General features: G+C 38.5%; 2 protein-coding genes across 3 annotated transcripts; one reads left to right on the forward strand and one right to left on the reverse strand.

Moving 5' to 3' along the window:
* Nucleotides 1-823: 823 nt before the first annotated feature.
* Nucleotides 824-5,586, forward strand: cldni (claudin i). Its single transcript, XM_044181063.1, has 3 exons — nucleotides 824-1,020; nucleotides 2,592-2,724; nucleotides 4,193-5,586. The coding sequence occupies exons 2-3, from the start codon at nucleotides 2,593-2,595 to the stop codon at nucleotides 4,694-4,696; spliced, it is 636 nt and encodes a 211-aa protein (XP_044036998.1). The 5' UTR covers nucleotides 824-1,020; nucleotide 2,592; the 3' UTR covers nucleotides 4,697-5,586.
* Nucleotides 5,587-5,637: 51 nt separating this feature from the next.
* Nucleotides 5,638-15,739, reverse strand: coro1a (coronin, actin binding protein, 1A). Of its 2 annotated transcripts, none has more exons than XM_044181061.1 (11): nucleotides 15,586-15,739; nucleotides 14,046-14,249; nucleotides 11,516-11,638; nucleotides 11,233-11,362; nucleotides 10,215-10,396; nucleotides 9,102-9,221; nucleotides 7,912-8,016; nucleotides 7,698-7,843; nucleotides 7,109-7,166; nucleotides 6,785-7,000; nucleotides 5,638-6,003 (listed from the first exon to the last, which is right to left on the reverse strand). In XM_044181061.1, exons 2-11 carry the CDS (start codon nucleotides 14,241-14,243, stop codon nucleotides 5,911-5,913), a joined length of 1,371 nt encoding a protein of 456 aa, XP_044036996.1. In that variant the 5' UTR covers nucleotides 14,244-14,249; nucleotides 15,586-15,739; the 3' UTR covers nucleotides 5,638-5,910. The 2 variants fall into 2 exon arrangements, with proteins under 2 accessions (XP_044036996.1, XP_044036997.1); XM_044181062.1 differs by lacking the exon at nucleotides 15,586-15,739 and adding an exon at nucleotides 14,443-14,577.
* Between the last annotated feature and the right edge of the window lie 1,026 nt (nucleotides 15,740-16,765).

The raw sequence follows: 16,765 nt of genomic DNA on the forward strand, positions 1-16,765 counted from the left end.
TCAAAATACGCGATGTACTTTGTAGAGTAAAACTACAAAACAGTAGCAGGTTTAGCTCCTCATTGTTGCTGAGAATATGGAATTATTCTTATTGAATTACAATTAATTATTACATATTAGTTGATGTACAGCCTCTGTTAAAATGTGGTTAATATCCATGTAAAATTTGAATTATATGTGTGAGTTTGTGATGCCCTGAACATAGGACCATCACTGAACCCTCTTCGAAACTAAAATCTAAAATTGTCAGCATACTATGGAAACCAAAACTATGCGTGTGTGAGTGTGTCACTCTGTCTGCATGTTTGTGAATGTGTTAATGGCAGGTACACATGTTTCACAACATTTAATTTCCTCATTTTCTTCCCTCCCCGTGATCCATGAAAGCCTACTTTTAATCTTACGCAAAATCCTAAACCCAATATGTCTCAGTTTCCTAAATCAGTCTCCATGTCGTCATCACAGTTTCGACAGAGGTTGGTGTGTGTGTGTGTGTGGGTTGTGCAGGTATGGAAGCCAGGGGGAAAAAAATCGTGATCATGTTCCAGATACCTCCATTTTCTTTGTTCTGGCAACTGAAATTATTCACTCAGCATCATCACAGCAATCACAACAACATCTGTGTGTGTTTTTTGATCAATTTTGACCAAAGACCACTGATGCTAACAGATGCCAACTTTTCTTTCATGGAAACTTTGAGGTTATCCACAGAGGTGTGGTAAGTAAGAACTCCTCTGGGCTCCACATCAGGTCTAAGGTGGAAAAAGAGAGGGAATATATGTAAAGGACAAGTCCAGTCTGGTTCACTCCTGTGTACTTCCCAGTTTGAGCTCAACCCCACCCTACACCTCACATTCCTCTACAAATACCCCATCTTATCACACAGTTTCTGCACAACACTTGTACATCACAAAACAGCATTTCAAAACAACGCACAGACAGGAAGAAAGGAAGAACCTCAAGAAACACCTTGCTTAATTTTTCAATTTTCAATCAACTTCAGAGGACACAGAAGACAAGGTAGGCATAATTTTTTTTATCCACTTTTTATTCAGATGGACACCCTGAGCTTTTGAAAAGAGATATGATTCTGCAAAAGCTTGAAATGACAGAGATGAAAGGATTGGTTGAGGATTAGTTGAATACCTTATTATGGGCACCAGCAAAAATCATGAAAAGTGCAAATAAGCAGCTGTGAGAGAGGAAAAGAAAAAAAGGCATGAAAGCCTCAGCAGCATGTTTGTGATTTTTTCAGAAATGTTTTTTGTGTCTGTGATCTCTGTTTAAAGGGATGTTTGATAAGACTTCACATGCGTCACTCAATTTAAAAAAAAATAGGCTTATGTGTGGCTATTTATTATCAGTAATTCCGAGGAAAAACTGAACAGAAAAAAAACCATCTGATTTTATATCCAGTGACCCACATCAGATTAGTTTTCAGTGTTCTGCTCTGAAAGTTTGTGATCTGGAGCGGGTCACATATGCTTAAAGTAAGATATTTTTGTCCTGGTCTAAATCCAAGTTACACTGTCCAACCCTGACTGGGTTATTGGCTCTCCTTTGTTATTTCACTAGATTTATGATGTAGGAAATTAGGTTTAATCGTCATCTGTGGGTATAATATAATTTCTTAATTTGCATTTACAAAAAATGCAACAAAATGTGCTTTCAGATGGTAAAGGATCATCTGAATTGTCTGTATGGATGAAGAACAAAGGGAAGGGGTTCCTCGCATGAATTGAAGATTATTCACGTGTCTGTAACACATAAATTGTATAAAAAATAAACATGTCTAGAGAGAATATGGGCATGTGTTTCATTTATCTAGTTTGAAATTTATAGTACTTGAATTCAATAGCAATTAAACAATTAAAACATTTCATGTAATATTTATAATGAATTATGAAAATCCTCTGTCTTGTGATCAAAAGAACTTCCTTAAACTGCATCACTTTTCATGCAAAGAATTTGCATCATTCTTCATAATTAACCTGCCGGGTGTGGGTCCGTTTTCCTTCCAACTTTTTGACTCGAATTTGAATTTTTGTCTGTATGAAGGTCAATCATACAGTGACCCTAAAATAAATAAGTAAGGCAGATTTTCAAAATAAGAAGATGTGAGGGAGTGGTTCAGCCAGTCCTGGGTGGAGTTCCAGGAGGCCAGGGCCTGTCAGGACCTGAATTTGTTTTTTTAACATAGCCCTAAGATACATAATCCTGTGAATGCCTGTCAGAGGGAATGGGTGTTTGTCTGAGTGTGTGTTCAGCTAGGTGATCACAAAAAACCCACAGATCAACAGTAACACCGCAACAACAACAGATAAATCTTGAATCAGTGGAACACATTCAACAACTCCTCCTCTCTAACCAAAGGAGGGAAACAGGATGAGTTTTACTAAAGTAGCAGTACTAGGAATTTAAAGTAGAATTTACAAAAATAAACAAACGAAATGTTTAGCATGTAAGTGGAAAAAAAAGGAAAAATCTTAGATTTTGGGAGAGCCAATTTAAAAAAGGCATCTCCCCTCCTCAGATGGCTGGGGATAAAAAATAATTTTTCTGATTTTTCTCTCCTTTTTGTCCGTTACCAGAATGGGATCTGCTGGAGTTCAGATTGTTTGTGTGGCCCTCGGGGTCTTTGGACTGGTCGGGGCCATCATATGCTGCGCTGTGCCACGCTGGAAAGTGTCCTCCTTCACAGGATCCAACATTGTGACAGCACAGGTAATGAAAAACTTTTTATGAAAGGTTATGAATAAGAAGAAGGTTTGTTGGTATGGCAGAGATGTTTAACATTTAAAGCCCAACATACAGTGGATTCTTCTGCCATACACTGATAGCACGTATCATGGAAGTGGTATTAACTAAACTTTATACTTTCCTGAAAGTACAGTTTCTATAACCCCATAATTAAAATGTTGAACACAGGATTGAAACATGTCACTCCCAAAATGATAGACAGGTCTATTAATACAGGGACTAATACTACACAACTAAAGCTGATTTCTGATACTGTTAGAGGATTGCTTATTAGTAATGTTTGTAAACACTGCAGCAAAAAAGGCCTACTGATACTTTCATCAGTTAACCAACAAACAAAATGTTTATTTTTCATCATTATATTATATTTGCAAATATACCTTTAAGTTATTTGGCCATAAAATTACAGATTTGACCTTAATGCTTAATAATCAGCTTTGGGGTGTACAGTTCAGCCAATTGTTTTTTCTTTTAACCACAATTAACTACAATATGTTCATGAGATTTCTTTACGGTTTCCAGTCACATAAGAGTAACCACACTGAATTCATTATTATTATTACTACATAAAGACTTAATAAAAGAAGACTATTATTATTGAAGTACTCAAGTAAAAGTAGCAAATACTACAATAACAAAATAAAATAAAAAGTCACTTAAGTAAAAGTATTAATAGCAAAATGTTCGAAAAGTATCAAAAAGTACTCACAATGCCTGTGTGAGTGCTATACTATTATCTATGTCATTACATTATCATTACTGATCCAGTATTGTGTAAGTAAGTATTTTAATGTTGTAGCTGGTCGAGGTGGAGCTTATTTAAACTAGTTTATATACTGCTGGGTAGTTTAAAGGCCCTGAAAACCAGTTTCTTACTATGAGTGATGGGATGCTACATGGACAAAAAAATGTTGTGGTTAATGTTGTTGCACATGACAGATTTCTGTATTTCTGTTTTTGTCTTTGCTTTTCTCACTGGTTTGAAGTGGGCGGGGCTCATTTAGAAAAAGGTGTCTTCACATACTTCTGTGCACCACTCAGGATCTTGCCACATATGAATCAAAATCTGATGTCAATCATATCTGATAAAACCACACTCTAAAACCATGAAGCAGATTAGCTGAGTTTTTGAGTGTCTGACACTCTAATAATACCTAAAGATGTTTTGTTTTTTACTTTAACTTTGTTTGTTTATTAAGTCATGAATATTTAATGTAATACAGAAGATTCAAGTTTTAAGGGCCTTAGCTATGAGAGTGCATCATATTTTATGAGATCAAGATATGTTTTGAATGAAAAATCTGATGTAAAGTAAAAAGTTAAATATTTTCCTTTGAATTGTAGTGGAGAAGAAGTATATAGTTAAGTACATGTACTGGACGTGATTGTGTTTGAAATGACTGAACCTCTCTCTTTCTGTCTGTGTGTGTAGAGCGCTCAGGATGGTCTGTGGATGACCTGTGTGGTGCAGAGTACCGGCCAGCAGCAGTGCAAGAACTACGAGTCGCTGCTGGAGCTGGCCTCTGACCTGCAGGCCGCCCGCGCCATGACCATCATCAGCTGCATGCTCAGCAGCCTCAGCCTCCTCATCCTGTTCTGCGGGGCCGACTTCACCACCTGTGTGGAGAACGAAGGCGCCAAGCCCAAGATCAGCCTGGTGGCCGGGATAGGCCTGCTGCTGGCTGGCCTCTTGGTGATCATTCCTGTCAGCTGGTCCGCTCACAATGTTGTGCAAGACTTCAACAACCCCCTGATACCTTCTTCCCAGAAGAAGGAGCTGGGAGCGTGTATCTTTGTGGGTTGGGGGGCCGGTGTGCTGCTCTTTCTGGCTGGAGGTCTGCTCTGCTGCTTCAGCAGGCCCAAATCTGGCAGCTCCGGTGGAACCGCCAAGTACTACAGCAACAGCGCCTCTGCACCTAATAAAAACTACGTGTAGTGGCTTTATGAAGGGGACTGGTGTTTGAGAGAAAGGAGGGGAGGGTGATTTAGTTGGTGAAAGACTGAGGAGCAACAAAGTAGATGACACCAGGGGTTGTTTTGGAAAAAAACAGAAAAGGTCTCTGTAAATACTGAATGCTGATAATAACTGTCTCCAATTTTTTCTTTTATATTCATAGTTATGCTGGTGATGTTTTAAATTTTAAAGTTGTTTTACTATTAGGTGTTGGGTTATGCATATGCTATTTGAAAGTACATGGAAAACAAATGGTTTGCAGGCTGTACATTATAGAACACACTAACAACATTTTGGGATCTTAGAATTAAAAAGGTTTCAGTTTGATTGCTGCTTTAACACATACAACATCAGCCACGGTATCCTAGCTACAAAACTGATGCATTCTCCTTATTTTACTTGAGATATTTGACTTCAAAAGGGTCTTTAAAAGATCCACACAAGTGTAAAGTGAAATTAAAGATATGAAAAGTGTATTTGATGGAAGAAAAATTATCTGATAATGTAAGCTCTAAACTCAACATTTCAGTATAAAAGCGCCGTCCAGCCTTTTTAGATGCCTCATATTTTACATATAGTTTGGATCAACCATTCTGTCTGTGTTGCATGTTTTGATCACTTGTCTTTTTCTCTTTAATCTTTGCTGTTTCTATTATCCACAGTCAGAAAAAGCTGCTCATAATAGTCTTTAACCAAAGGCACCTCAGTAGGTCTCAGAGAGCATCTGTGTGCTCTTGCTTCTCTGGTGATACGTTCTTCAACGTTCACAACATTTCAAACATTTGATATAACATTTGTTATTGCTCATTTTGTTTTGTTTCTCATCTTGTATGATGATGAGTATAAATGATTAAAATTTGGTGTAATTCAAATGTGTGTTTCATGTGTATTTCATGTGTTTGAAAAAAAAAGTCAAAACAGCATTTGGAAAATACAGAAGACTTTATTTTAAACTAAAAGCATATATTAAAATAGGATTTTTTTCAAATTGATCAGACAAACCAATAAACAAATTCAAGCTTTAAGCCAAAGAAAAATGAAGTTTCATAAGAACTGTTGTCTTAAATCTCTCCCTTTGTCTCACTACAATCAGAAGTTAAAACAGTCCTCTCTTCTCACTGTCTTTCTTTGCTCCAATGTTTCTCTCTTGACGTCTACTCTTGATTTATTTTTCTTGTTTTTCAAAATCCTCTAATTTAATGCTTGCTCTCCAGCTCCTTCACACGTTTAGTCAGCTCCTCTATCGCTGCTTTGAGGTCTTTCACCTCCTTTCTCAAGGACTGAACCTCCTAGGAGACAGAGAGACAAAGACAGACATGATCATGAGTTATGATGCGATAGAGTATTGATTACACACATATTGTAGAATTGGTTAATACTACATTTGTTGTCTAGGTTGCACCCGTGGAGCTAATTTTCAAGCCAAAAAGGATTTTCTGGAGCAATAAAAATGGTTACATTTAAAGAAACAACAACAGTCCAAACATTTATAGATAATCAGAGGTATATAAGGTATTCAGATCCTTTACTTCAGTAAAAACAGCAATACCAAAGTGTAAATATACTGGGGTCAATAACTCCCTAGTGGAGGTAAAAGTCCTGCATGCAAAATTGTACTATATAAGTACAGATGCATTACCAGTAAAATGTACTTAAAGTATCAAAAGTAAAAGTAACATTATGAGGAGAAATTGTCTGAGTGAGTGTAATATTATTACATATTTTGTTAGTGCTTTAATGTGTAAGTAGGATTTTACTGTTGTAGCTGCTCGAGGTGGAGCTAGTTTTACTATATTATATATTCAAGGTGAAATTAAGTTGATCTTTGTATGTAAAACCTTATTAAACAAAGTAACTGGTAACTAAAGCTGTGAAATAAATGTAGTGTAGAAGTATAAAGTAGCATAAAATGGAAATAAGATAGAATACGAAATTCGAGTTCAAGTAAAAAGTGTTTAATTAGAATACTTGTGTAAATGTACTTAGTTACATTCCACCACTGCAACCAACACAGTTTTGAAAGAGTTTGAACCCTAGATGTAACATGATATTTAGCTTTAAATGTCTCACCCCACTGTTATCCTGTTGAACCCCAGCAGAAGCAGTCGTGGTCTTCAGGAGAGTCTTGTGAACTTTGAACTCCTTGGCTTTGGTGGTTGCTACAAACCCATCCTTAAGAGAGATCAGAATAGGCTGGGCATCTTTTCCTTGAAACCACTCATCAGCTTCGGCTGAAGGCTCAGGACCGATGGTGTCTGGGTACAGATCCTCCTGGAACAGATCAGACTGCGCAGGCAGAGAAGGAAAAAGTGAGTTAAAGACAGAAATGCACAAATGAACCTAAATCTACAAACAAATTTTGACTGATAAAAGTACATATATTGTATACTGTACCTTGCGTGGCACCGTCATGACTATGGGCTCACATTTCCTCTCATGGAGTTTGTAGAACCTGAAGGTAGAAATGTTTGTTCATATTTTAAGTTGTTGTGTCAGCCTTGCTTGAGATAATAAGTTTCCTTTGTTTCCAAAATGTCAAGAGTCTACAGCCATGCTAGCTCCCGTGACTTACTTAGGCACAGTGGTGACAATGCTCACATGCTGATACTAAGCAGGAATAATATCATGTTTACCATCTTAGTTTAGCGTGTTAACATTTTCTAATTAGCACTAAACACAAAGTACAGTTCAGGCGGCATTGTCATTCGTTTTAAAGGTGTTTGGTCAGAAATTGATTGACTACATGTTGGCACTAGATGAAAAGTCAGGGGATCACCAGTGTCAGTTGGATTAATCATCCATGGAACATGAATGTCTGTACAAAATTTCATGGCACTTCATCTAATAGTTGTTGAGATATTTCAGCCTGGACCGAAGTGATGGACCTACTGACCAACAGCATTGCCATCCATGGAGCCACACCGCTAACATAGCTAAAAACACTGAGCTATTTTTGGCATTATAAAGACATAAATGTCACTACCTGGCGATTTCACATTTGTTGACCTCCAGGCCCCTCTTGGGCATGTATCCCATCCCCTTCTGGCTCTCCTTGCTGCTGTACATGGACAGGTAGTGGACATAAGGAGCTTCATCTGTCACCTCAAAGTAACGGATACTGCTGTCCCCCTGTGAAGAAGATGTGTTTAGTCAACTGTATGTGTCCGTGTAGGTGAGACAGACACAGAAAATCTAACCTTGCCACAGAGGTAGACGATGCCAGTGTCTGGATCAAAAAATGGCAGAAGGACGCCACTACTGGTGTCCAGTTCCTGCAGGTTCAGCGGCTCTCCAAAGTTCTTCTGTTAAAAGAGATTCAAATACATAGAGTTATACATTTAATTATATCCAATGTAATATTCTGTATAAAAAGGCTACTTGAGCAGACTGCATGTAAGCCAAGGATTCTTTTAATTGAGCTTGATGTGGGTTATTGCAGAGCAACACTGCCCTTAGTGCTGTAAGCTGTCAGTTGTGAAACAGCAGTGCTGTAAATACAATAAATAACTCCCTAGTGACACTGTGTAATACTGTGCAGCATGATGTATGTCCAGAGTCTGACACTAGAAGGCTGTTTTCACATTCATCTGCTGAAGGAGGAAAGCTTCTCTGTGCTCACCTTAAATGTCAGTTTAACGCGTGTATGTACGAGCAGGATTTTGTAACATCACAACTGATACACTGAGAATGGACTTTTCATTGAAGTAGGAGACATCTTGTGTTCAGCAAGAAAAATATTTCCATTCATTCTATTCATAGATTCTGAATGTTTTAATGCGGCAAAAGGAGTAGATTATTAACAAATTAACAAGGTAACTTAACAATTTTGTCGAAAATCCATGTCAGAAAGAAATTATTATTCAAAGCAGAGTGTTTTATGTTTTTTATGTCTTAAAACACGTCTGGATGGGCTCTTTAAAGGCCATGAAAACCTATTTTCTTACTACGAGTTATGGGTCCTGTTTAAACTCACAGTTTTCTGCCAAAGTTAGTTAGTTATGTCATATGAGAATTTTTCTTAATTTTTGGTTTTGTCTGTACTCGTCTCACTGGTTTAAAGTGGGCAGGATTGTTGCTCATGTTGCCAGGCCACTGTTAGTCAAATCTGATCAGACCACACGCACACAGTCCTGATGAAGCAGATAACTGAGTTTTTGAGTGCTCAACCTTTAATAAATAATACCTAACGATGTTTTGTTCCAAACAGTAATTTTGTATTTAATGTTGTAGAGAAATACTAAAGATTTGAAAACATGTTTTCAGGGGCTTTAAGGATAAGAATAAGGATCATGAAGCTTAGTAAAGTGAAAAGGTTTTCAGCCTGAGGCAGAAGTGACTGTAAGAGACAAAAGTCTTAAATGTGAACATGCAGGTGGTTGACACTCACTGGGTCCCACAGCGCCACCTGTCTCTCACTCATGCGACTGAAGCCAGTAGTGAGGATCTTTCCGTCGGACACGAACACCGCCCTGATAGGCCTGGAGCCCTCATGAGGCTTCTCCTTCTCCTGTAGGTGTGTGAGGTGGAGAAGAGGTGGTGTTACAGACAGAGCTATCTGACCAGAGCTACGTTCTGTGTAGACATAGTAGTACTCATTATTAGCACAAAAACAATATAAAATCATTACATTTTACATATTCAATATTTAAATGATTTGATACTATGAAAATATCAAATATAATTTCTCCGTCTTATTATTATCATGTGCGAGAGCTAAAAATAAAAATCCAAATAAATGAAGAAATTATTATTTATAAATCAGATAATGCTGCTGATTGAAAATGTTCCATTTCAGACTCACAACTCAAGAATAAATAAATAAAATCAATTTCCTATTGTTTTGCACTGAAATTCTCCAAATTGCTGCATATAGAAGCAGACAGACAAACAAATCTGTTAGCAATATAAAAAAGTTTTAGCATGAACAGTGTGATTAATTAATACAGTATATCTCAGCTGTGTTTTATCTTATACTTACTTAAACAGTCAAATTATGGAAACTAGAACTGTTATATCATTATAAGAGACTCAACTATTAGTCAATTAATCAATTAGTTGAATGACAGAAAATTAATCTACAATTATTTTAATCATCAATTAATTGTTTAAGCCATTTTTCAAGCAAAAAAGAAAAGCATCTGCTGATTCCAGCCTCTCAAATGTGAGGATTTGTTGCCTTTTCTTGTCATATATTCTAGTAAACTGAATATCTTTGGGTGTTGGCCAGACAAAAAAGCTATCTGAAGATGTCACCTTGGACTCTGGGAAATTGTGATGAGTATTTGTTATTATGTTCTGACCTTTGATAGACCAAATGATCAACTGATTATTAAAGAGATTAATCAGCAATAATTGCAGCTCTAATCATGATGGCCTGTGAGTTAAATGTCACTCCAGATGTTTGCAGAGAAATATAATTTAAGACTTGTTTGATAAAGCTGCTGTGACATTGGTACCAGTGCAGCGTTACAGGAAAGGACGGTAAGAGGAGGAAACCTACAATGAGGACGGTGCCCTTGCGTGGGTCCAGCACCCGCAGAGTCTTATCCTTGCAGGAGGTGAGAATCCTGGAGCCGTCCCTGTTCCAGCAGGCGCTGTAGATGAGGTCAGTGTGTATGTTGTCGATCCTCATCACTGCCTCCCCACAGGCCACGTTCCACAGGATCACAACGTTATCACAGCCTGCATGGACACAACAGTGACAAAAGTGGTAAATGAAAAGAGGAGTAAAAGGCTTCACTGTGGGTCATTATAAGGCCATTAATATACAGCATAAATCAAGATCAAAATAATTCCAGGTACGTTTTACGGTAATATTCTGTCTTATTTTCTAATGAAAAACACACGTTTTGCAATTCTTTATCACTGACTTGACATGACTGATTCAACCTCTACCCGATTAGTGAAAGCTTTGTTGTTGCTGATGTTTTACATTTCCAATGTGTTTGGAAAACACAACAGCAACGATAGCTGCCATGGCTACACAGAAAATGTTACTTTATTGAACTATTTTTAAACATAAAATGAAAACGTATCGACAGCGCTGGATACACTATTTGACTGACAAATTACCTCTGCATTAAAAATAACCTTAACCTACACTTGGTATTTACCACATAGAGAGAATTCAATTATTGTTTATATACTTTATCTACTATTAAAATCATGATATTATCAATTTAAACCATATTGCCCAGTCCTAGTAGTATTATTTAGCATGAGTTAACTGTCACAGACAGATTGAGTGGTTTAAGGAGTCATGGTAATGCTGTGAACTCAGAGTCAACAAGAGTGCTGATCCGTGTTCAAAGTGACAAAAGTGGGTGGAGACTGTGAGAACTTCCTGTTCATAGAAGGTGTGAATCTCATTCAACAATACATTTGTGATAGATCGTACATTCACACCACCTTAGTTCCTCTAATATACAAGCTACTGCACAGGAACTCTCTGTCATGTAAATGCAGCTCTGGGGGCGGGTGCGTCTGTGTTTTTAGCAGGTCTATGGAAGGTGTGATACCTGCACTCATCAGCACATTGTGGGCGGTGGGGTGCCAGCTCAGGATGCCAACACGTTTGGAGTGGCCGTCCAGCTTGACAACAGGATCTGTGAGTTGCGTGGTCAGCCCGCCGTCTGGGATCTCCCAAATCTTTTTACCAAGGGAACAATTTAGACACTGAATTTGCACATATTACAGTACAACATTACAGTACAATGTCATGTCATGCTGAAAACTGAAATGCTTGAAAGATCGAACTGAAAGATTCTGTCATGTTTGCTGTTGCAATATAGTAATGCCTACCATGACACTGCAGTCCTCAGAGCCACTGGCAATGATGTTGTCATTGTGAGGACAAAACTCGATGTCCAGGACTGGTCCTGTGTGGCCACACACAGTTGGGTAGGACATGTCGATACGTCCTGTCTGCAGAGAGAGGAACATCAAGAAGGGTGGTGAATACAACTCTCAAAAAACAAAACTCGTCCATAGTGTGAAAAGAGACATGGCAGCTGCAAAAGGTAATGATAGCAGGTTAGATAAAGCAAAGGGACTGAAAGGTTACACACAACTAAACAGGATGATTTAGTCTAGGTGGGAGGAGGAAGTTGATAGTCAGCTGATACAAATTCTACAGCTATGCCTCCAATTATTCCTAATGTGTAGTAACTGGGTTAGAGAGGAGATCAGGGCCAAGGAAATGAAATCCCATGGCTACTTTGGTTCTCCTTCCATGGCCCAATCTGGGCTGTCCTTCCTCGAAACATCAGACAGACTTTCACAAGCTGTGAAAAAACGTACGTATTACACCCAATACAGCAAAGACACGTGTGATTAAGATCCACTCCAAAAACAGTGACCGTATCCTCATGCACAGCACTGCCCTGGAGGAGGTAGAAGCATTCACAAACCTAGGCAGTGTTGTGGACACCACCAGACCAGAGGGACAGAGCAGGATCAATAAGGCTAGGCTGGTGTTTAACATGCTCAGATCTGGAGCTCAAGACACATCTCAGTCAACACCAAAACACACATCTTTAACTGCAATGTGAAGCAGGTGATGCTGTATGGATCAGAGACATGGAAAACAACAAAACATACAGCAAACAGGCTGCAAACATTCATTAACATCTGCCTCAGGAGAATACTAAACATCTGAGACAAAGTAAGCAATGTGGACCTGTGGAAAAGAACAAGCCAGGATCCCATCGACTTACAAATTCGAAGTAGAAAGTGCAGTTGGATTGGACACACCCTCAGAAACCCTGTCAAACATCACCCGACAAGCCCTGAAATGGAACCCCCAAAGAACAAGGAAAAGAGGTCGCCCCAGGAGCAGCTGGAGAAGAGGTGTCCAGGCAGAAATGTCTGGGAGTGGGCTCAACTGTGGAGATCTCGAAAGATCCGCCAACAACCGAGTGAGGTGGAGGACATTTGTCAATGGCCTATGCTCCCTAGAGAAGCAAGTAAGTCAAGACCATGCCTGACCCAGGGCATCATGACAATTTATTTTATGTTTTTTTGTTTGACTGAAAAATTCTGAATAGACATTTTTGAGCACTTTTTCAGTGTACTGTATCAATCACATCTGGCTCCACTGAGTTTCTGTAGTTTATTAACACGGTGGAAAAAACTGAACAAGTTATTGGTCCTTAAAGCATGATGGGACAAGCATGTTTGCACCAACATTTATCTCAAAACAGGAAGAGTATTTCCATGTCACCACAGTACATTTCTCTGCGATTTTACGCCCACTGGTCCTGTGACTAATTTGTTTCCCTTGAGAATTATATACTACATCAGAGATAAGCCCATGAATAATGTGGTTTCTGCAGGGTTCACCAAGTTAAAGGGCTTTTCGAGACCTTTTCAATACCTCATACAATGCAATTAATACCTGTGTCACATCATACAGCCTTGAATTATTTATTATTATATCACATTTTTGTCAGTACTTCCAAACCATATATAACAATATTTCCTAGTAATATAATTAATTACATTAACAGGACCTGGACTCAGATAAGTGGCATAAAATAGATAGATGGATTTACCAATGAAAGGATTTCATTGGTGAATCCTATGGAAGTTTTTGCTAAACACTTTTGCTTGACACTTGCCCATTATGAGACGATAAGCATCCTAGTAGCTAGCAGTAGTGACACCACCACTTTTACACCATTACTATACTACTAACATTACTGTCTATATCAGGCAAGGAAAATATTTAAGACTTTTGTGAATGAAATGTAAGACTTTTTAATGCCTTCTTTTTGAGGAAACTAAATTCACTTCTTTTTAAGACTTTTCAAGACCAGCAGATATCATATGTATATTAAATTCACAAGCCTGAGGGAACATGCAGGTGATCTTAAGAGAAGCTTCATTGAGTTCACATACTATAGATGACCATAAACAAGGCCACAAGGTTTGCAAATTTCCACTTTTTCAAGCAAATAAAATGCAATGAAGACGTTTCAAGCCACCTAACGTACTCCATAAGTGACTGCAGAATAACCGGGCTGAGGCCACATCCTGCCCTGACTGAGCTGACAACAAACTCCTAATATGGTGAAAACTTCTCAACAGAGAGCGAGTGACGTGTAGAAAGACTCAAAGTCGGCATCAAACTTCCTTATTCAGCTGAATGTGTGATGGTTGCTGGCAGTATTCAAATTTTAAAATGTAAGCATGGTGTCACACCAACTTGCATTTGAAATGATCAACATGTCCAAACATGGTATTATGAGAAATAGAAGGACACAGAGAGCCAAGCAGCAGATATAGTTTTCTTCTTTGTGCCAATATAAGCAGAGTGTTTCCTGTGACCCACCTTGCTCAGGGGCAACACCATGAAGGCTCCTCCACCACTGGCATCCACAATCATGGCCACAAACTTGGGGTTAACAGAGCAGAAGTTGCTGTCCCATGTCATCTGGGAGATTCGGATGTCATCGTAGCATTGGTCAGCTTTCAAAGCCTGGCCAAAGACGTGGCGGAACTTACTGGACCTTACAACCTTTCTGGACATGGTGAACTGGAAAGAAAGCAAGGGTTAATATGACAACAGGCTCAAAATGAAAAAGACAGAATTTTATGTGTGCAGGAAGCCTGTATTAAATCCTGAAATAGTCTCTAATAGTCCAGATCTATTACTCTGTGCATTTCAAATGCACACCAAATGTCATCATTTGAATGCATTTAAGACTAACCATGTCAAAAAGAGTTACCTGTAGTAATTCCCTTTATGTTTATGCTTTTAGATTTCATGTGGAAATGAACTGACAGACACAAAGCTGACGGCACAGCTAAAAGACACGACAGAGGAAAGCTAAAAAAAAAGAGGAAGCAAAAGCTTTCACAACTGCTTCCTCTAGTCTGTCTGTGACTGGTACTCTGCCCAGTACTCTCTCTTTAATTTGGGATTATATGTGTTACTTTAATAATTGTGCATGCTGAAGACAACTGTACAAGACAACAGTATGAAGGTGACACATAAAAAACAATGCTATGTACCATCAGTTGAGTTGCACATGCTGTATGCCAAAAAAGGTAGATGAGTTGACCCAAAGCAGCAGTTACACCACATCCTTCAGAGTGAACAACAAAACCACCGACCTTTCTCTCTTGTCAAAGCTGTCATTCACACACACACACACACACACACACACACTCGTGTTCTCATTGATTTTGCCACATGTATACATACTGGCAAATATATATTTTAGCAAGTTGCAAGTTAAAATACATGCAATAAATACACCCTTTACCAAAGCAGAAATCAAAACTGAATAAGTAATGAGATTCGTGTCAAGCCTCAAATCGTGTAGATGTTCGGTCAGTACCAGCTGCAAAATAAATCAATCTTACACTATTTAGGGACGGTAACACCAATCAAAAATACTTAATATGTTTTGCTTTACCTCCATTTGTAGATTTTACTTCCTGAAATCTGCAGCCGCGCCTAAGCTCAGAAGTGTACAACAGTTTTGCTGCATGTGCATCACAAGACCTCTCTGGCTGCTCTGCGCCTAATTTAATAATCCTTTATAGAGTGAGCTGTAATTTTATCAGGAACCTAAATGCATGTCAATAATCTCTCTCTTCCACTGTCTCTCTCTGTAGTGATGGAAAACATAGCCTGGTACAAAGTAGGAGAGAATTCACTGTCTTGAAACAGAAGGAACTCAAGCCATGTGGAGCATGAGGATCAAAGATGCTAAATTCAAATCAATGGCGTTTGATTAGCTTTACCTGTTATTTACCTATGTTATAATTAATGTACCTATTGTAGATCAAATGATATCTGCAGAGATGTTATGTAGGTGTAAATGAACTATATGAAAAACTGCAGACAGATATTGCAGGCCTACCTGGAAGTGTGGGGACGATTCAGCTCAAGGAGTTTCGGTAGTGCACCAAACACTCTGCCACCAGATTGAGGACTTAAAGGAGACGGTAGGTTAAAGTACATCACAAAATTACATGGAGGAAGTGACAGTTTCAAATGATGGTGGAAGTGGGAGGTGTCTTCTGTGACAGTTTTGGGGTTGAAAAACTGCAGAAGGCAACATGTAGGGGAAGACGGTGCAAGTTTGCAGAGATCTTTTGCAAGATTATATCAAGATAAAAATGTCAGGACAATACATACTTACATAGATATAGTTCATATAGTTAGTCTGCGCCTGGCCACAGGTGTCAACCAATGAAAGCAGATTCTATCATTCCTCAGGTGTCACCTAATAATCAGAATCACTACATTTCTGTGTAGTGCAAAGTGCAGTATCACTAAACGGGTTGAAAAGCATTACCAGGTCACAGAAGCTCCAGACTAAAGTGATGCATTGCTGAGATACACAGCTGAGGGCCGAAAGTGCAGTTTACCCTGAAATCTGAGAGGAAATGCTTTGATGCTACAATGTTGTGCAGCCTTCACTACAACATGATGAGACAGCTGGAAAACTGTCAGGGGCAAAATGATCAGTTATTCTTGATTATCTGTACATTGATTTCACCTAAATAGTTTGTTTGTATCAAACTAAATTATATATTGGAGGTCTACTGAGGGAAAGGCAGATAACATATATGACCCTTCCTGATCGCGCTCTCTTTTTTTTTTTTTTTTTTTTTACAATATTTGTGAGGACCTTACATCTATTTGATGTATCCCCTAAACCCTAATCTAACCAATATTACACTTTAATGCTCACCTTTTCTAATACTAAGCCCAACTTTAATTTAAAGAGGCACATGAAGATTAGTTTACTAGTCATGGTTACTCAGCCTTTGAAAACAGTTGTAAAAAGTATTGTGTGGCTGTGGGGTCAGCTTTGTAAAGCCTGAAAAAAATGACAGAAGTGACATCATTTTGAATCATTTCTGTTTGGGCTTGGAGACTACAAATTTATAACAGAAACCCTGCTTTGCTAACTAGGGGCATCAAGTTTGAAAGGCGTGGGCATATACCAGTCAGGGAAGGTCTAATGAAAGACACTTGAGTTGCATTATGGGAAATGTAGGATCCAGTGTATTTGGAGTTTGACCCATACTAGG

Source organism: Siniperca chuatsi, linkage group LG21 (genome assembly GCF_020085105.1).
Source record: "Siniperca chuatsi isolate FFG_IHB_CAS linkage group LG21, ASM2008510v1, whole genome shotgun sequence".
Lineage (NCBI taxonomy): Eukaryota > Metazoa > Chordata > Actinopteri > Centrarchiformes > Sinipercidae > Siniperca > Siniperca chuatsi.

What these genes read in the sequence shown, in the direction of transcription:
- cldni (XM_044181063.1), top strand. Translation starts at nt 2,593, where the DNA reads ATGGGATCTGCTGGAGTTCAGATTGTTTGTGTGGCCCTCGGGGTCTTT. An exon ending in CCAACATTGTGACAGCACAG is followed by an intron (nt 2,725 to 4,192) that starts GTAATGAAAAAC and finishes CTGTGTGTGTAG; the next exon opens with AGCGCTCAGGATGGTCTGTG.
- coro1a (XM_044181061.1), bottom strand. Translation starts at nt 14,243, where the DNA reads ATGTCCAGAAAGGTTGTAAGGTCCAGTAAGTTCCGCCACGTCTTTGGC. An exon ending in TCGTCTACCTCTGTGGCAAG is followed by an intron (nt 7,844 to 7,911) that starts GTTAGATTTTCT and finishes TCTTCTTCACAG; the next exon opens with GGGGACAGCAGTATCCGTTA. An exon ending in AACAAATGTGAAATCGCCAG is followed by an intron (nt 7,167 to 7,697) that starts GTAGTGACATTT and finishes TTCTACCTTCAG; the next exon opens with GTTCTACAAACTCCATGAGA.